At 38.3% G+C, this 19250-nt stretch overlaps 1 protein-coding gene across 4 annotated transcripts in view; it reads left to right on the top strand.

Moving 5' to 3' along the window:
* The first annotated feature begins 784 nt into the window (after positions 1–784).
* Positions 785–19250, top strand: part of TRIP11 (thyroid hormone receptor interactor 11) — a 66268-nt gene continuing 47802 nt past the window's right edge. Inside the window, exons 1-5 of one of the 4 annotated variants that reach the window (XM_040478048.1) lie at positions 785–1315; positions 5244–5305; positions 11919–12029; positions 14952–15230; positions 17387–17455. In XM_040478048.1, the coding sequence (XP_040333982.1) occupies positions 1177–1315; positions 5244–5305; positions 11919–12029; positions 14952–15230; positions 17387–17455 (660 nt within the window). In that variant the 5' untranslated portion in view covers positions 785–1176. The remainder of the gene's footprint in view (positions 1316–5243; positions 5306–11918; positions 12030–14951; positions 15231–17386; positions 17456–19250) is intronic. The other 3 variants (XM_040478047.1, XM_040478046.1, XM_040478045.1) reach the window with 3 other exon arrangements.

The raw sequence follows: 19250 nt of genomic DNA, 5'->3' as shown, positions 1-19250 counted from the left end.
CAGGTCCCAGAGTCTGCATACCTAGCTCTTCCGCACTGATGTCTATCAAAAAAAAAAAATACACGGAAAACATTTGATAAACACCTCCGGAATGGGATGCAAATTCATCATTTAACAGCTTTTAAGGTGGTCTGCGTTTTAAACTTCATGGGTTAAATCGGCTTCTTGAACAAAGCTCTTGGTATATTCAAGAACGCAGGGTTTCAACTACGAGCTGTAAAGCTACCAGGGAAAATCACTACTATAGAAAGTAACCAACGTGTTTTTCCTGCACGAACAAGAGTTCGCAACCCATCCTTTTTACTTGTGTATCCTTAACTCCTACCCTAGTGTCCGGTACAGAGCAGCCCGACAAGCTGTAGAAGAAGCGACACAGTAACCGATAAGTAAAGCCTCTTGCTGCACAGTGGAGCGACCCCGCAAGTGCCCTTGCGATGCTGAATTAGTGGTACAGTTAAAATTAAACACTCAGGTTTCACCGACACAGTGGGGGGGAGGGGTCCAGGAGCTTTCCAGGCCGCTCTGGCTTCGAAACGCACCACTCGCAGAGGGCTCTGCCTGAAGCTCAGGTGTAGGGAGCAGCCGCCACTACGTCACCTCTTGTTCATGAGACCACACCCCCAGCGGCCAAAGCCTGTGCGCTACGTGGAGGCTGACCTTGCCCTGGCCGGCTGCTTTCGGTCCTCCGCGATCCCACGCTCCCTTGCGCCAAGGACGCGTCCGGCGGCTCCGCAGAGCCCTTCTATGCCACCGCGGCTCCTCTCTATGATCCATTGCCGCGTTTAGAGTGGGTGTCATGGCGGTCGGCGTCGAGTTGGCAGGAGTTGCCTTCGGAACTGGGGAAAGTCACTAAAGCAGAGGAAGAAGTGGCCCAACCCGGACGGTGGGAAGTCGTAGGAATGAGCAGAGGCCTCGCGGGGTTGACTGTGGCACTGGAGGCGGGCCCCTGGTAACGTCCCAGGCCAGGCCTCTGCGTTTCTAGGCAGAGTCGGGCTGTTGGTGGGAGCCCCCCGAAGCCGGCGTTGCTTACGACCCCCTCACTGTATTGTCGAATCTTGAGTGTTTTGATATGGACTAGCCTCGCGAAGGCGGTGGTTCGAGGACATTTGGCGGGGTCGTCCGACGACGCTGGACGCTTTGCTCGGAGCGGACCGGGTCGTTCTCTAACCTGCAGCGATGTCGTCCTGGCTTGGGGGCCTCGGCTCCGGCTTGGGCCAGTCTCTGGGTCAAGTCGGAGGCAGCCTGGCTTCCCTCACTGGCCAGATTTCAAACTTTACGAAGGATATGCTGATGGAGGGCACGGAGGAAGTGGAAGGTAACAGCTGGAGCGATGGGAGGGAGGGTTTTCCTGGGACCGTGGGAGCTCCCGTTTGGTTCCCACTTCCATCCGTCAGGAGTGTCACTCCCTTTTTTCTTTACACTTTTGCCTCTTCTTTACCGATTTTCTCTGATGAAAGACCACTGGGGTCTGGAGAAGAGTTCTGGTTGAATACTCTGTATACCTCAGAATGAAACTGTTCCTTCATCGAGTAGTTTATTTTTGTTTGGGTTCTTCCACGCCCACCGCTTACTTTGCCTTTAACTTGGGGGCGGATCTCTGATCTTGATCCTTTTCCTTTGTATTGACTCGGTTAAAAAGTGTCTGTGCCTCACACATAGTCACTGTATTCCTTCGATTTTTAACAGTTGAAGCAACTCATTAAAATATTCACAGAGTCTTAAGCCCTTTCTGACTTGAACGTGTTGTTAAAACGTTCCAGCTGAAATGTATTTTTGTGCCTACCTACCATTCCACCCATATTTCGACAGTAAAATAAGGAAGATAGCCCATTTGGGTATCCTTGGCAACTTTCGCTCATTTTTGAAGTCCTTATTTTGCTTTACTAATGAAGAGTGACCCAGAGTTACGTGGTAATCGATAGTTATGTTAACTAATATTTTGATTTCTTGATATTCTTTCCGAAAGTAGTATTTAGATCTAAAGAGTACTTTAATTTCAGTGTAGGTCTGCCTCCAGAGAGAGGATGGGCTGGTTTTTTGGATGAGAGCACTTCCTTGGATAATTTTATTTCTTATAAATTAATAAACTAGCATTCTGGTTTAACTTTTTATCCTGATTTAATCGAGCCTTTGTGTTTATTGGGCTGAAATAAACCCAATTTTGATAAATTGGTAAAAAGAAAGTTTGATAAAAAGAAAGTATATTTAGAATTTCTGCCTTTCTACAAGGGAGAAACTTTGGAGAGCTGCAGAAATCATTTTACTGCTTGGAGTACACTTTGGGTGGGAGGTACATTAGGTGGGACAGGTTGGGGATGAAAGGGAAAGGAAAGGGTCATGTGACTTTGAAATTTAGAACGGAAAAGGGCTGGATAACAAGGGAAACGACTCGTCTCTCCTTGTATCCTAGTTAGGGGAAAACAGTTGGCTATTCCTAGAAAATAGCATCCCCTCCGACATGACTGTCCTGTAGGCTTAAGGCGGAATTCATTTTGTTCTTCCTACCAGATGTGGTTCTGTATTCTCAATTTTAATGGTTTCATCATCTGCCCAATCTCCTACACACGAAGTCTTTGTCACGTTTATTTTGCCTTTCTTTTCCATCTCCTGTTTCTAGTTGGTCATCAAATCTTGTTCATCCTGTGCCAGAATTGTTTCTTATATTTGTCCTTTCCTTAATTCTCCCTTTTTCTCTATTTCAGTAGCGCTTTTCTCTCCCGTGTACTTTGTCCTTCCCATCCCGTCACCCGTTTCTCCCTCCTCCACTCCTATTTTCTGCGTGTTGCCAGTTTTCTAAAACATTAAGTGCTTTAAAATCTTTTAGCTCTGTTCCTTACAGGATAAAATCCAAACCTCTTAGTTTTGGGACACTGGAAACCTAGGCTCGCTATGATCAACGTCCCTTTTCTAGTCCTAGCTGTTACGTCCTCTTCTCTTCACATTGCTGTACGTGTGCACGCTTACGTACACATGCGCGGTTTGCTTGCTTGCACCCAGAGCGTTTGCCGCATGGAACTTTGTGAAATACCTGCACAACTCCAAGCCTCGGCCTGGAAAGCCCTTCCTTTTCTACTTCCTCCTCTACCCTTCTTTGCCTGGAAAACACTTTTTTCCAGTATGACTCTGCTCATGTGCCCGGTACTTGGTGAAACCATTTTCAGTCCATGGCAGGTAGGCTGAGTTGATTGCATGCCATCTGTGTTTCAACATAACTTTGTGATCTCTCTTGGAGAGCACTTACCACTTTGGGTTACGATTTACCTCTTTCCTTGATGCCCAGGGTACGGATTATATTTTATTTATCCTTATATTACTAGTATTTCACTCCTTCCTTGGTACATAGTAGATGCTTAGTAAAAAAAATATTGCTGAGTGATTAAAAATCTGCCAAGTTGCTTAATGCTTCTCTTATTTTCCCTTTCTATTAAAATAGGACTTGCTTGAACCTAATTTACTGATTTTGTAAATCATTTAAAAACAGGGCCAGTTCACGTATTCATTTAACAAGTAATTATCTACCTTGTGCCAGCAGTGAACAAGATAACAGTTCAACAGTAGCACTGTTGGTACAGCTTGAAAATCCTCCATATTTACAATATCAGAAAGTTGCTATTGTACCAAAAACTGTACTGATTTATTGAGGCTTAGGAGTTGGGCTTTTAAATTAGACATGGATAAATTCCATTTTCATGCATTTCAAATTGTGGGATCTTTAGCAAATTATTAAATACCGTAAAACCTTGGATTGCGAGTAACTTGTTCTGAGTGTTCGCAAGACGAGCAAACATTTGTAATAAATTTTAACTTGATAAAAAAGCAATGTCCTGCACCACGAGTAGTACATGACGCTGGATGTCACATGATCACAACTGAGCCATTGGTTCTTGAAATTCACTGACATACAAGTGCTTTGGATTACAGGCATGTTTCTGGAATGAATTATGCTTGCAAACCAAGGTTTTACTTACTTAACCTCTGTAGGCAGAGTTTCCTTATCTGCTAAGTAGATATAATCATACCTACTATGAGGTTAGGAGGATTAAGTGAAATGAGTGTAAAATGCCTAGCAGATGGTAAGCATTAATAAACAGTAACGGTTATTTTTGTTTTCCCTCAGCAAGGAAGAATTTTTTGATCTGCACAACGTCTCCCCTTCTTAAAAAGGCCATGATTTTTTTTTTTTTTTTGTGGGTGGAAGGGGAGGCTGCATAAACCTTTTTTTATCCCTCTTTGAAACAATTGCTGCTTCTAACAATGACCCTCCTAAACAGACTAGATTATAATTTGTTCTCTTCTGAGTAGCAATTAGACAGTCCTGTCAGAGTTTCAAGCAAGATGTATAAACAACCACAGAAGCAACCACACCTGGTGATTTTCAAAACAAGAAAAGTGGGTTTGTCATTATTTATTGGATGTCACTTGTATTTTCTTTTTATTTAAACTGTAAATCAGAGAAGTTATTTCTATAGTATTGAAGTGCTGTGGCTGATGAAAAACCTTACTGCCTAGGAAAAAATCTTAACTGTGTGGATGGTGAATTTTGGGGAGCATCAACAGTGCCATTTTGATACTGCTGGCCTCTGACTCCCTTTAAAGAAAAATTTTTTTTCTTCGTTAAAACTTTTTTTTTAAAGTAAACTCTATGCCCAGTGTGGGGCTTGAACTCAGCGACCCCAAGATCAAGAGTTGCATGCTTTACCGACTGAGCCAGCCAGGCTCCATCTCTGACTCTCCTTTTAAACGAAAATGTACAAAAGCAGACTGAGCTCCTTTGCATTTTAAATAAATTGTGCCCGTTTTAGTTGAAATGAGTGTTGTTTTAGTGCATTTTTATTCTTCATTTATAGGTCATTATTGTTTTTACAGTGTTGGGAGCAGAAGTTGGAAATAAGGCCTAAACCCTAGTTGTGTAAGTTTCATCTAAAATTATACTAAGTCAACAGAGAGAGATTGAATTTGTCAAACTCAATTATCCATATAAAATTTTAATGAATTCCTCCAAGGGGGAAATGTAGGTGTTCTACCTAGGTACAGACAATAGGCGAAAAGAGTAACTTACATGACGATAAAGAACATTTGTGACAATAGGAAGTTGTGGTAAAAATCAAGTGATATTTGTCTTCTGAATTTGATCCCAGATCATACCATTCTGATGAAAGCTCAGTGAAATCTCTGTACTTTAAAATGCCTGTTTATTCACATGGTGTTGATCATATATTCAGTGTATGCTGTTTCTTTCGTAGCAGAATTACCTAATGCTAGGAGAAAGGAAATTGAAGCCATTCATGCAATCTTAAGATCAGAGGTAAGGAAAATTAAAGACTATTATTGAACTTAGATTTTTCTTTTTTGAAGGCATGACAGTGACTCATACTGTATTTCAGTTCTTTTTACTGCACTGCTTACCACTTTTATCTCTTCCCCTTTATCTCAGGTTTTTTTCAGTGTTGTCTTCTTTTAGATGAAGAATATATGTTGCTGCACTTTGCTATTTTATATTCCTGTCTCTGCTTCTCTATGCTGGATGTAAGAAAACAGCCATGTGTAGACATCATGGTGGCAACAATTGATCAAGGAGTTACCATGTTCTCACAGTGTGTTCAGTTACAGTAGTGCATTTGTTCAAGTATCATGCGAAGAATGCAATTCTGTTCGTTCTAGACTTCTCTAATTTGCTAACATTAAAAAAAGTGTGATATCTGTATACAAAGAAGTTACGGGTATAGGTATACCAAATTAATCTCACCATTTCTTTTCCTGTTGTTAGTGCCTTGTGGTGACTACCTCTGGACATTATACTTAATGCGGATGAGGACAACTTGGGAAGGGTTCAAAGGAAAGCCATAAAGAAAGTGAAATGATTTAAAATGGGATCTATTGTAAAGTACTAATGACACTCAGTTAGCCTTTGGATAAGAATGGTGAGGGGTGAGGGTGTTAAGCACGTTTTCCTCTTTGCTGAGTCCATAAACAGAGAAAATTGAATTTAAAATATCAGAAAATATTTACTAACAAGCACTAGTAAATTCTGGCCCAGGATACCGAGGTGAGACTGTGGAATTTGGAGGTAGAGAGATGTCTCAAGAGGGACTATCGTGGTATTCTGTCTCAATAGAATATGGCAGTTTGGTGACACCTGAGTCCTTAGCTATAATTGCCTAATAAGTAGATGCTTCGGTGACAGACGAACTTAATAGCTTCTTTCTTTGTACGGCCAAGATAGGAAAGTGTTACTGTAATCCCTGAAGAAATCCTTATGAAGGCACTCATTAGTACTGGCCCACCCAGAAAAATTAAATGGTGTAGTTGTGTTTAGTGGCATTAATTTAGGTAAATTCACCCATGTACATTTGGGGGAAAAAGTAAATAGAGTTAACCTGCTTAGTGAATGTCTGCTCTTTATTCAGCTTGAGATCAGAGAGAGAAAGATCTTGTGTCCCTCTGTCGATCTAAGTTCTAATCTCTCATAGGGTTATCACTGGACTATGGCGAGCATGATTCTAACATTTAGAAATATTTTTGAACAGGGAGGGGAACAAAACATAAGAGACTCTTAAATATGGAGATCAAACAGAGGGTTATTGAAGGGGGTGTTGGAGAGGGGAATGGGCTAAATGGGTAAGGGGCATTAAGGAATCTACTCCTGAAATCATTGTTGCACTATATGCTAACTAATTTGGATGTAAATTAAAAAAATAAAAAAAAATATTTTTTATATAACGCATCCCCAGATGAAAGCCACCTTCCTCATTTGCTGCTTATTCACAGTAGCATGAGCTGCTCAAATACTAGAGGAAAAGAGACTGTTGGAATTCCCAAGGGCTTTGTTTTCTGAGGTGATTTTGATCCTTGCCATGTGTCAGCACAAAAGAGCTTCATACTCTAACCCCTTACTTGATTGTGCAATAAGAGATTAAGGTGGAACTATGATTGAAGCCAGCAGAAAGCTAAAAATACAAAATTCTATTTAGAAAGTTTTAGTATAGACAGAGGTTGTTGTGTTTTCCAGAGGAAATTAGATTTGCTTACAGACATTAATACTTGAAGTGGACTGAATTAGTTAGATTTCTTCAATTTAATTCCCTGAGCCAAGAAAAATAGGCATCACGATTCCCACCTGTATCCAGTGAACTCTTTATTTTTTATATTAAATCATTTTGTGAGTAATTTATAGAAGTAGGAATAAGGTGATAATGAAAAACTTTATTACAAAAATTAAAAAAAATTTTTTTGGGGGCGCCTGGGTGGCGCAGTCGGTTAAGCGTCCGACTTCAGCCAGGTCACGGTCTCGCGGTCCGTGAGTTCGAACCCCGCGTCAGGCTCTGGGCTGATGGCTCAGAGCCTGGAGCCTGTTTCCGATTCTGTGTCTCCCTCTCTCTCTGCCCCTCCCCCGTTCATGCTCTGTCTCTCTCTGTCCCAAAAATAAATAAACGTTGAAAAAAAATTAAAAAAAAAATAATAAATAAAAAAAAATTTTTTTATGTTTATTTTTGAGAGAGAGAGAGAGACAGAGTGTGAACAGGGAGTGGCAGAAAAGGAGGGGGCACAGAATCTGAAGCAGGCTCCAGGGTCCACGCTGTCAGCACAGAGCCCGACATGGGGCTTGAACCCACGAACTGTGAGATCATGACCTGAACTTAACTGACTGAGCCACCCAGGCGCCCCAATTAGAAATTTTTTATTTTTATTTTTATTTTTTTAATGTTTATTTGTGTTTGAGACAATGCGAGAGACAGAGTGCAAGCAGTGGAGGGGCAGACAGAGGGAGACACAGAATCTGAAGCGGGCTCCAGGCTCTGAGCTGTCAGCACAGAGCCCGACGCAGGGCTCGAACTCAGGAACCATGAGATCACGACCTAAGCCGAAGTCGGACGCTTAACCGACTGAGCTGCTCAGGAGTCCCCCTGATTAGAAATTTTGATAAGAATATAGCAAATCGATATTTTCCATATGTTTCTGGTTTTCAAAATATATACTCAAAATAGGCAGTGTTTTTTGAATGTAGTCAACTGCTTATTAACCCTTTTGCATGAACTGAAATGCATCTTATTTGTAAATACTGGTTCCAGATTTCAGTTGTATCTCTAATAGAGTTTAGTTGATCATGACTTCTGGTTCTTCTTGACTTGTGTCATTAAGACCAATTTTTTGGTTTTTGTTTTTAATTTTATTTTAAAGAGAGCAAGAACCCGAGTGGGGGAGAGGGATAAAGCGGGGGGGGAGGGAGAGAGAGAGAGAGGAGAGAGATCGAGAATCTCAAGCAGGTTCCATGCTCGGTACAAAGCCCAACATGGGGCTCTCGGTCCCACGACCCTGGGATTGTGACTTGAGCCAAAATCAAGAGCCGGATGCTCAACGGCGCCACCCAGGTGCCCCCAAAACCAATATTTTTGACAACTTTGATGGCTCATGATTTTGTTGAAGAGATGATAGCTATCATCTTTGCTCCATAATTACAAAGCCAATTTATAAATACTAATTAGATTTATAAATACCAATTAGAATGATCAGGCTACTGAATTTTTTCCATTTTTATGTCTTTTTCTTCCCAGTCACCTTTGTATACACACTTGCCTGCAGCATTTATCAGTGTATGAACTATATCAAGTAAACTTCAGTGTAGAAATATCATGTATAATGAAAGAATTTGGTCACATATCCATTTAGCAAAGTGTGATGGCTCAGGTCCTTGTCACAAAATATTGGGAGATAAAATCTTTTCCTATTGAATGACTAACTTGATGAGAACACCATGTTTCTTTTTTGTTCTTAGAAATATATTGTTCACTTATCAGTTCTGGAGTTTGAGAAAATTGTTCTAGGATATTGTTATTTGAAGACTTGGTTGGGATTTTGCCTCTACAACCTGTTCACAACCATTAGACTCTGGAGAGCTGTTTTCTGTCTCTTCACATTTATCTTCTGTGTTGTCTTAATAATTGTGAAACGTTTTCCCCTGTCAGTTTTCTTCTCTTTGTTGAAATGAAAATTCTGAATTTGCAGCTATGTTCAATGAAAGCAAAACACAACAGAATAAAAGAGACACCACAAAGTTGGTGTCTCTAGCTTTTTCTTTTTAAAAGATGATGTAATGCTTTGGACACTGCAGTCAGAAAACTGGTTATTTCACTAATCACTGGGTGATTCTGTCAGTCTTCTCTTTTCCTATTACATAAGACTTTTTTAACCTAGTTGAGAATAATTGATGAATAATGATAAAGAAAATTTTTAGGATGATAAAAAAATCAAAATGTTTCAAGTACAGAAAAAACAAGGTCATTACAATCTCATGAATGTTGTTAGATTTTTAAAGGGCCCAATATCCCCTTATGATAATGACAAGATAGAATGAGATTTAGTTAGTTAGTTATAGATTTTATTTTTAAGTAAACTCTGTACCCAGTGTGGGGCTCGAACCCACAACCTCGTGATTGATAGTTGCACACTCCATCAACTGAGCCATCCAGGTGCCCCAAGTTTTGTTTTATTTAAAAAAATAAGTGGGGCGCCTGGGTGACTCAATGATGTCATGGTTCACAAGATCAAGCCCCATATTGGGCTCTGTGCTGACATTGCGAGCCTGCTTGGGATTCCGTCTCTCCCTCTGCTCCTCCCCAGCTCGCTCTCTGTCTCTCTCTCAAAATAAATAGATAAACTTAAGAAAAAAATAAGTAAATTTTCTCTCTTTGTTGGAGGACATCTAAGAAAGAGTAAAAGTCATAAATATCTGTCCTTACACATAGTTAGGACTGCTCAACAAAGAAACTCACTGAGTAAAGTTGGTTCCGACCTTGATGGTGTAACAAGGGTTGATCAGGATGGAATAATTTAAGGATATGAGAATGTTGTAGATTTCAAGGGCAGAAATCATAGCCAGACTTTAGAAAGGGGCTGCAAACAGAACTGCAGACCACCAGGGATTTGTCTCTCATTTTTACTCCTCTTTGTTCTTCTTTGCATGTGTTTATTCTTCATCCTTTCAGACCAGCCCTCTTGGTTCCATATTCCATATTCTAGAAAATATGGCCACTGACAAGTGATATGTTACAGATCAGCTGCATGAAGAGAATCTGTCCTTCATGTACTCTGTCCGTCTTTGTGACTCTCATATGGACAGGGAGATGAGGGCAGAAACACAACTATTGGCCAAATTGGAAGCTTTCAAGTTCTCATTCTCACCAGAGTTCAACAAATAGCCTGAATTATTTTTATCTGAAAAATCCTGGAGTGGACTGTTATGAATAGATTTTGACTTCAGTATATTGTGTTGCTTTAACTACGCATGGTGTTTTCATGTTAAAAGATTACAGAAAGTCACACGAAAGCAGCCAATAGAATAGAAGGTAATTAGTTGTGTGACTTTGGGGCCTGTGTCTTAAATTTCTTCAAGATAACCAAGATTTATATTAGATTTCTAGAGACAGACTCTCAAACTAGGGTTTGTGTGTGTTGTAATTTTTCCGTTGATTTACTCCTTTGATTTTCTCTGCGAATTCATCCAATCTCCCTGGATCATAATTTTCACATCTGTTGATGTAAGAAATTTTAGACTCTAAGAAAACAGGTGACCTTCTCAAAGTGAAAAAGTCTTCACCTTCTATCACGAGCTTTTTTTTCCCCTACCACATCATTCACCTTTTTCTCCGTTATCATTGTTAACCTGTGTTTGTAGGTATTAGTAGAATTCTTAGAAAGTTATCTGTGATAATTTGTAAATTCTTTTGCAAAAAGTTTTAGTGTCCATTTATCTTGCTCCATTATGTGCTTATTCATTCAAATTCAAGGAATGATAATACATAATGGTAATTTAATATTTGAGTACCCAAAATTTAATTAATTTTTTAAACATGTTTTCCAAAATCTTAAAAGACTATAATGTCTGGATTCATTGAATTAGAATATTTCATGTACTTTTAACTAACTTTTTTTTTTTTTTTTTTAAGTTTATTTTGAGGGAGACAGAAGTAGCACAAGCAGTGGAGGGGCACAGAGAACGAGAGAGAGAATCTCAAGCAGGCCCTGCACTGTCAGCACAGGGCCTAATGTGGGGCTGGAACTTGTGAGATCATGACCTGAGTCGAAACCAAGAGTCAGACGCTTAACTGACGGAGCCACCCAGGTGTCCCAGCTTCTAACTAGTTTTTGAACTGAGTTTCAGTATGCTTTTCAAATTGTTTTTTTCAGAAGTGCCTCAGGAACCTGGGGGGACAGGCAGACAGGTAATAAGGTGCTTTGGCCTCCTGCCTGTACTTCAGCAACAAGTCTTTTTTGAAATGATTTCTATTAAAAAGTTCTATTTGGGGAGAAACCAGAAGTTGAGACATGTAATCCAGTTTATTTGTTAACTTGACATATATTGTGTACTATAGGCTAGACCCTGGATATGCAGAGATGGGGGAAGCATTGATCATTGGCTTTTTATTAGCAGAAAATCAAATAAGCAGAATGTTGTTTTTTTTTTTTTTTTACTTTGGTTCAGAATTTTGCATAATCTCTGTTAACATGGCTATTGCACTTGTAGCTTTAACTGAAAGTGTACTTTAAAAGCCAGAATTCTGGGGGCACCTGGGTGGCTCAGTCAGTTAAGTGGCTGGCTCTGAGTTTCTGCTCAGGTCAGGATCTCACAGTTTGTGTGTTCCAGCCTTGTGTCAGCACGGAGCCTGTTTGGGATTCTCTCTCTTTCTCTCTCTGCCCCTCCCCTGCTCATGCTTACTCGTGCTCTCTCTCTCTCTCTCTCTCTCTCTTTCAAAATAAATAAACTTAAAAAAAATAAAAAAGCCCAGAATTCTGAGAACTTTTATATTTTATATCATTTTCTGTGTGAAGCAATATATTTTTCATGATGCCATACACATAACTGTTACTAACATGTTTTACGTTAGTCTTTTTGTTGAAAATACTTTTTTCTTTGCTTCTAGAATGAGAGACTCAAAAAACTTTGTACTGATCTAGAAGAGAAACATGAAGCATCAGAACTTCAAATAAAGCAGCAATCTACAATTTACCGAAATCAGCTACAGCAGAAGGAGGTAAAATTTATTACAATTACTTCATATTTATTTCACTCTAATGTATTTAGGAGGGTTTTTGAGAGTTATAAATCAAGCTATATACAGATCGAAAAACATATTAAAACGGTGATGAAGTTAATAATCCCCAACTCAGTTTGATACCAGTAATTTAACAGGAACTCTAAGCTTTTCTGTTATATTTATATTTTATAAGCTAGCCTTTAATTTCTACTTTCCCAAAGAGGAAAACTCTTTCTTTTTTTTTTTTTTTTTTTTTCAAAGTTTTTTTTTTTTTTGGACAGAGAGAGACAGAGCATGAACGGGCGAGGGGCAGAGAGAGAGGGAGACACAGAATCGGAAACAGGCTCCAGGCTCTGAGCCATCAGCCCAGAGCCTGACGCGGGGCTCGAACTCACGGACCGTGAGATCGTGACCTGGTTGAAGTCGGACGCTTAACCGACTGCGCCACCCAGGCGCCCCGAGGAAAACTCTTTCAATAAAATATCTTTAGGCATCTGTTGCTTATAATTTCTGATTTTATGAAACCTAATTTCTCATCTATTTACTTTAAGTTGTCAGTGTGATAATTGCTAATGACATTTTTTAAAAATGATTTTGACTACTAGTGTTAATATATATTGAATTGGCATTTGCTTGATTTTCCATGGGAAAATAGAATATTAAGTATATTAAGTTGACTTACATTGTTCTATAAATATTTTTTCCCTTTAGTTTGTTAGAAATGTTTATTTTGGAATTGGCTTATCTTTTCTTCGCAGTGCTGGTAATAGATATTCTGTAATTTAACCAGTGTTATCATGAATCCTTAAAATATAGATGATGTTTCCATATTTCATTCTGTTGAATTTTCTTCAGTGTTTAGTATGTAAATGGAATTCAGTAAATGCTCCTACTGAATTGAACTGTTTCTTGTTTTATCCAGATCATTTGGGCTCCTTTCAGTCTGTTGAGTAAATGTTCATTTCTACCATAATTTCATTGTATGAGTTTTTAAAATTTAAATACATTGTTTTTTAGTTCTTTTAGTGACATACTAAGATGAAAAATGAAAGTAAGCCACATTAAAGATAATTATAAACATTTAAAGAAGAGGTTAAATTTCCAATCTGTTGGGAATTGATTTCATAAAATACAATAAAATTACTTCAAAAATAAAATGAATATAAAAAGGCAGAGTTACAGGTTCGAGTTAGAGCTAAAGGCCCACTTATTAAAAAGATTTAACAGATTATAAAATTACTCTGTCAAATTGCTTTAAAAGACTTTAGGCCTTACTCTTTCTATTCCTGTACCTGTCATGGACTAGTAGTAAACATTCATGCCTATAGTCCACAGACCACACTTTGAGCAGCAGTGACTTCTAGGTATTTATTACAGTAGAGCAGTGGTTCCCACCCAGGGGTTTACAGCTGAATCATCCATGACACCTTAAAAAAATACACATGTTTATGCCCTCCAGGAGATTCTGATTTTAGTGTCCTGGGAAGGGGCCCTGGTATTGGTATTTTTCAAAAACTTTATAGGTGATTCTGATACTCACATCCTAATTGAAAACACTGCTGTGGAAAATTCAGCATTTAATTTTCTACTTAACTGAATATTAGAGGGCAAATTAGGCATTTAAGTTTAGAAATGCCTCTTTGTTATTAGAGCTTGCATTTTTTAACTCTACAACTTGATATGTGTCCATTTTATAGTCAGAACTTGCTTTGTGTTAAAGCTATGCTTGAAAAAATTATGAATTTCCATACTTTTTACCAGAATGAAAGATAATATGTGACTATACTTAAGATCTGCTGTTTTCTGCCGTCATTGTGATGTTCATAATCCCTAAAGATGCAATTCATGTCATGACATTTGTGGAAAAATGAATGAAATATGTGCACTGCTATAAATTTCTATTAGAGAAGAGGCTCTGATGAGAAACGTGTTTGTTAATATATTTGACGTCATTGTGTTTGGTTTTTGTTTGTCTAATTGCTTGGCTTTACGTGCATAGAAATATTGTTGGCTGACTCCCAGTATCAGATTCTCCTCTGTCGTGGCGGGGTGTCTTCCGGAGTAGGTATTTTATAGAAAGCTTATCTCAATTCTCCCTATCTTACTTTCATATTTTGAGTAATCTCTCACCCGAAATGGATCTGGCATTATGGTATGTCCCATAATTTCTTTTGGACAGTGAGGTGGTATTGCCAACCCTCAGTCAAAACTCCTCTGTAGGTTTCAGTATTTTTGTACTATTCTTTCCCTGAGTAAAGTCAAATTTTCACTGGCTCCTTTTTGCCAAGGCTAAAGCAAAGGCCTCTTTCAATGTATGATGTTTTCCTAAGACTCACGGGCTAATAACCACAGGCTCACTGTGCTATCTAAGATTAGATTAATAAAGCATTCTTCCAGCTGTTGTACAGACCAGTAGAAAGTTACCTCTGATTCATGGTGCATTTTAAGTCTAAATTCAGCCATGATCAGTTATATAAGACTGTTCCAAAGATGCTCTAAGGAAACTTCTGATACATAGGCTGATGCAGCTTTCATTTTCTCTTCACTTAGAGTTTGATAATACAAATAGAACCCTCGGAAATTGCCTGTACTACCTGATACATCGACAATAGTAAACCCATGTTTAATTGAGAATTTAATTGCTTCAGTTAACATATGAGTGAGATTCTGATCTTCGCACTATTTGAAATATTATCTGTGCTTTAACTGGTAATCATGTTGTGTTTTTTTTTTTTTCATGTTTGGTTTTTAAATCAAAATGTGTGGTTAGGCTATTATAAAATACTAGGATTCAGTTGGTAGAGTTACCATCATTGGATAGTTTTAAATCATTATAACTTTTAATGTTATGAATCTGTAAAAAGATCAATGTGGTTATTTTAAAGTACGTTCTCTAAAACGCAGATTATAAATGTATAGGTAGAAATCAGCCATCTTAAAGCAAGACAGATCGCACTACAGGATCAGGTGCTGAAGCTTCAGTCAGCTGCCCAGTCAGTAAATTCAGGAGCTGGCCGAGTACCAGCAGCGCCTGCGTCGTCTTCATTTGGTTATGGCATCAGTCGTCATGCTGCTGCTTTCCATGATGACGACATGGACTTTGGTGACATAATTTCATCACAACAAGAAATAAACAGATTGTCAAATGAAGTTTCAAGACTTGAGTCTGAAGTTGGCCACTGGAGGCATATTGCTCAGGTTGGTAAAATTGCCATGAGTTTTTGAACATTCTTAGTAAAAAGAGTGGTTCTGAATGTAGAACTTTTGGTATCAGAAAGAACCCCAGACTAGGAAATTGAAAACCTGTATTCTAATCCTGGCAGTGATTTTCTGAGTGATTTTGATCAGATCATCTTTCTTTCTCATCTTAGTTTTTTCCTCCCTCTATAAAATATTTGGAAGAAATTCTCAAAAAAGTTTAGAGCAACAGAACTATTTTAGAATAAAATAAAGGCACGTCGGGGTGGCTCAGTTGGTTGAGCGTCTGGCTCTTGATTTCAGCTCTGGTCATGATCCAAGGGTAGTAAGATCAAGCTCTGCATCGGGCTCCTTGCTGGGTGTGTAGCCTGCTTAGGATTCTCTCTTGTTCTGTCTCTTTATCTCTGTCTCTCCTTCTCTCCCTCCCTCCCTCCCTCTCTCCTTCTTCCACTCTCTCTGTCCCTCTCTCCCCCTCTGCTTCTCTCCCTGCTTGCACGCACCTCTCTCCATAATTAAAAAAATTTTTTTTTCCTTTTAAATAAAAAGTTACAAGTCCAGGACTTAAAAGAGATAAAAATGGAGTTGCTATGGTTGAACTAGCCATCTTTTCCCGGGGAGTCCCTGAGGCTTCTTTGACGGCAATGCCAGGGCTCCGAGATACCAGATTGAAACTACTTGCAGAGATGTTCTCTGAAGTTCCTTTATCATTAGTTATGTGTAAGATGAAAATTTGATCATTGGTATCATAAAATACATTAAACTATTTTGTATTTTTTTTTGTGCAGTAGAAATTAAATATTTGCTATTTGGACAGTAAACTTTCTTTTAAGGAACACTTTCCATCTTATATATCAAATTTTATATACTATTGATATTGTCAATAGACGTGAGACCCGAAGTAAACTCGAACATTGCACATTTGGATTTAATTTCCTCGATGTAGAGAAAAAGTATAAAAGTAAAGAAATTGTTTCTTTTTGTGAGTGTGATCTAGTTATATAAAGGAGAAACCCTACCAATTATTTTTTTGCTTCTCAAGTTGCTAGACATTTCCCATACCCAAAATACATCTTAGGATGATCAGCTTGTCCATTCTATCTTTAAAAATGTAGTAGCTCTTAAGCTACTATAACACTGTAGATTCCCTGTCCTACCTTCAGAGATTAGGATTTTATAGCTTATTTTAGGGCCTTGGAAATTGCATTCAAACTGTAAATACCCCAGGTGATTCTGATACGTATTTTAAGAAACATAAGATTTCATAGGGAAGAGGTGTTTTTTGAGTATGTATATATAAGCATATCTTGAATGTTTACTATATTACCTATAGTAGGATATCATGGTGGCAAAGGCATAATTGGGATCTTTCACAGGACTTAATTTTTCAGCAAGGCATAGTAAAACTTGTGTTATATTTTACAAGATGTTTGTATATATGCTATCCTAATATATATTAATCTTAGTAACTGTGTGAGGTATTTATTACCTCTGTTTTACAGGTAAACAAAGTAAACGTTTAATACACATATTGTCACAGTGAGTAAGTTGTGACTCAACCAGACATCTTTTGACTCTGAATCCTGGAGTTTCTGGTATACTTTGTTCCTTTTTTTATCCAGAGAGCAGCTTTTTGTTCCCTAACACACTATATAGTAAATGTTAAAAAGATAAATGAACAACATTCAGCTTTGAATGAGAAGAGAAAAATCCAAAAGTTCTTTTAATTGTTAAACTAAAGGTTGTTCTGTATTGGGGTAGAGATCCAGGTAAAATCATTTTAGAAAGATTTTTGCTGGGTTATGATTAGAATTAATGTTGGATAACTTTCCATTTTGAAACATTTTCTTCTAGGAAGCTGTTTGATTATCAAATTTACATTTTGTTAAGCTAAGTAAAATATTCTCTGGTGTTTTCCTTCTTAACAGTTATTTTGTAAAAGTGTCTCCCTAATTAGTTAACAGACTCTTGAAAATTATCTTTTATTTGTTGTGTATTACAATTGGACTGGGTTCTTCAAAAGTGCTTGGCATTCTTTAATCAGAATTTGGGAAATGCTCCCTTTTTTGAAAGATGTCGTTTAATAAAATTAATTTGTGACTTTCTCTTTTATGAGAAAATCAATACAATTATTTTCTAATTCTGTTTTTCTGATCTAGACTTCTAAACCACAAGGATCAAATAGCTCTGATCAAAGTGAAATCTGCAAACTGCAAAGTATCATTAAGGTAAGACAGGTTGTTGGAACAATGGCTATTATACATCTAAAATTAGCTTATTAAAAATATATGTCTAAATTAATGGAAGGCTCAGTTATAAAGCTAATTATATAGAGTATGATTGTTTCTTTTCCATTTTGTATCTTCGTTCTTTATGACAGTAAGGTGTATAAAAATGTCTCTTCAAAATTGTTTGGTTTTGAACATTTATTTTTTTAAGTATATTTCATTAGTCTGTACTAGTTACTATATCTTGTAAAATGGTCTTTATTAAAACAATTCCAAGGTTGCTGAAGTTTTCAGGGTTTAAAGGATATTGACAAAATAAAATGCTAATACTATTCACTGTAACTAATTATTTTCCTTTAATGGTGGAATTTTGCTAGTTTGTGTCCATTATTATTTCATTCAAGAAAAATTTTAGTTACATAAAATTATCATATGGCACTGAATTGTTTTTAGTGTATAAATTATTGTCAGATATAGAATTTTTTAGTTTTTGGTTTTATTATTATTGTAATACTAACATGGGTGGGTTCCCAAGTCAGACCTGCGTTTGAATCCTGCCTCTACTATTTACCAGCTGTTCTACTTTGGACAAGTTACTTAATCTTTCCAAGCTTCCATTTTATCCTTAGTACAGTAGATTTCATAATACCTTCCCTGTAGGATTGTGTTAAAGTTTAAACGTAAAGCTCCTTGCCAAGCGCTGGCACTGAAGTAAGCGCACAGGATTAAGGAACAACCTTACTTGTCTTCTCAGGAAGTAGAAGCTAATTTATAGATTAGGATTTTTGGGTCACAAGCAACAGAAGTCATTACTGGCAAAGTAAAGCAAAAGAGGATTTACTGGAAGGACCCAGGTTAGTCTGTCCACAGGATTGAAAGAAGTATTGAGCGTTTTGGTCTTAGGATGGACAGGATTGGGAATAGCATTGGGGATCTAGAGAGTGGGACACAGTGGACCAACTTTTCTGGGTGTAGCTATCACAGTGCTTCTGGTCCAAATAATTTCCCTCTTTGAAGGACTCTGCTCAAGATCTGGATTCCTAGGAGAGAGACTGGTGGTCTCAACTTGGGTAGCAACGTGCCTTGGTTAACAGTTTGGGAGTCCCATCAAGACTGGTGGAAGGAAGGGCTGAGCAAGAGATGGGAGTAATAGGACACCAGCTACAGACTGAAGGTTGGCACGGGCATCGATGGGATATGTCACTAGCAAGAGAAGCTCATGGTCACAGATATGAAGAAAAAAAGATATTCAAATTGTTCTTAAGACCCAAGAAAGGCAAGGGTAGAGTCAGAATTGTCCAGATTTGGAGGCTGTGTTTAAATTCTCTTCAACCATAGCGTGTTCAGAGAATTATTCTTTCTTTTTTTTTTTTTTTAATTTTTTTTTTTTAACATTTATTTATTTTTGGGACAGAGAGAGACAGAGCATGAACGGGGGAGGGGCAGAGAGAGAGGGAGACACAGAATTGGAAACAGGCTCCAGGCTCTGAGCCATCAGCCCAGAGCCCGACGCGGGGCTCGAACTCACGGACCGCGAGATCGTGACCTGGCTGAAGTCGGATGCTTAACCGACTGCGCCACCCAGGCGGCCCTAGAGAATTATTCTTTTTTTTTTTTTATTTTTTACTTTTTTTTTAATTTTTTTTTTCAACGTTTTATTTATTTTTGGGACAGAGAGAGACAGAGCATGAATGGGGGAGGGGCAGAGAGAGAGGGAGACACAGAATCGGAAACAGGCTCCAGGCTCTGAGCCATCAGCCCAGAGCCCGACGCGGGGCTCGAACTCACGGACCCC

This window comes from Herpailurus yagouaroundi, unplaced genomic scaffold (assembly GCF_014898765.1).
Source record: "Herpailurus yagouaroundi ecotype Mexico unplaced genomic scaffold, PumYag 141, whole genome shotgun sequence".
Lineage (NCBI taxonomy): Eukaryota > Metazoa > Chordata > Mammalia > Carnivora > Felidae > Herpailurus > Herpailurus yagouaroundi.
Note: the sequence above shows the minus strand (reverse complement) of the source record. Positions and strands in the feature narration are given on the sequence as shown.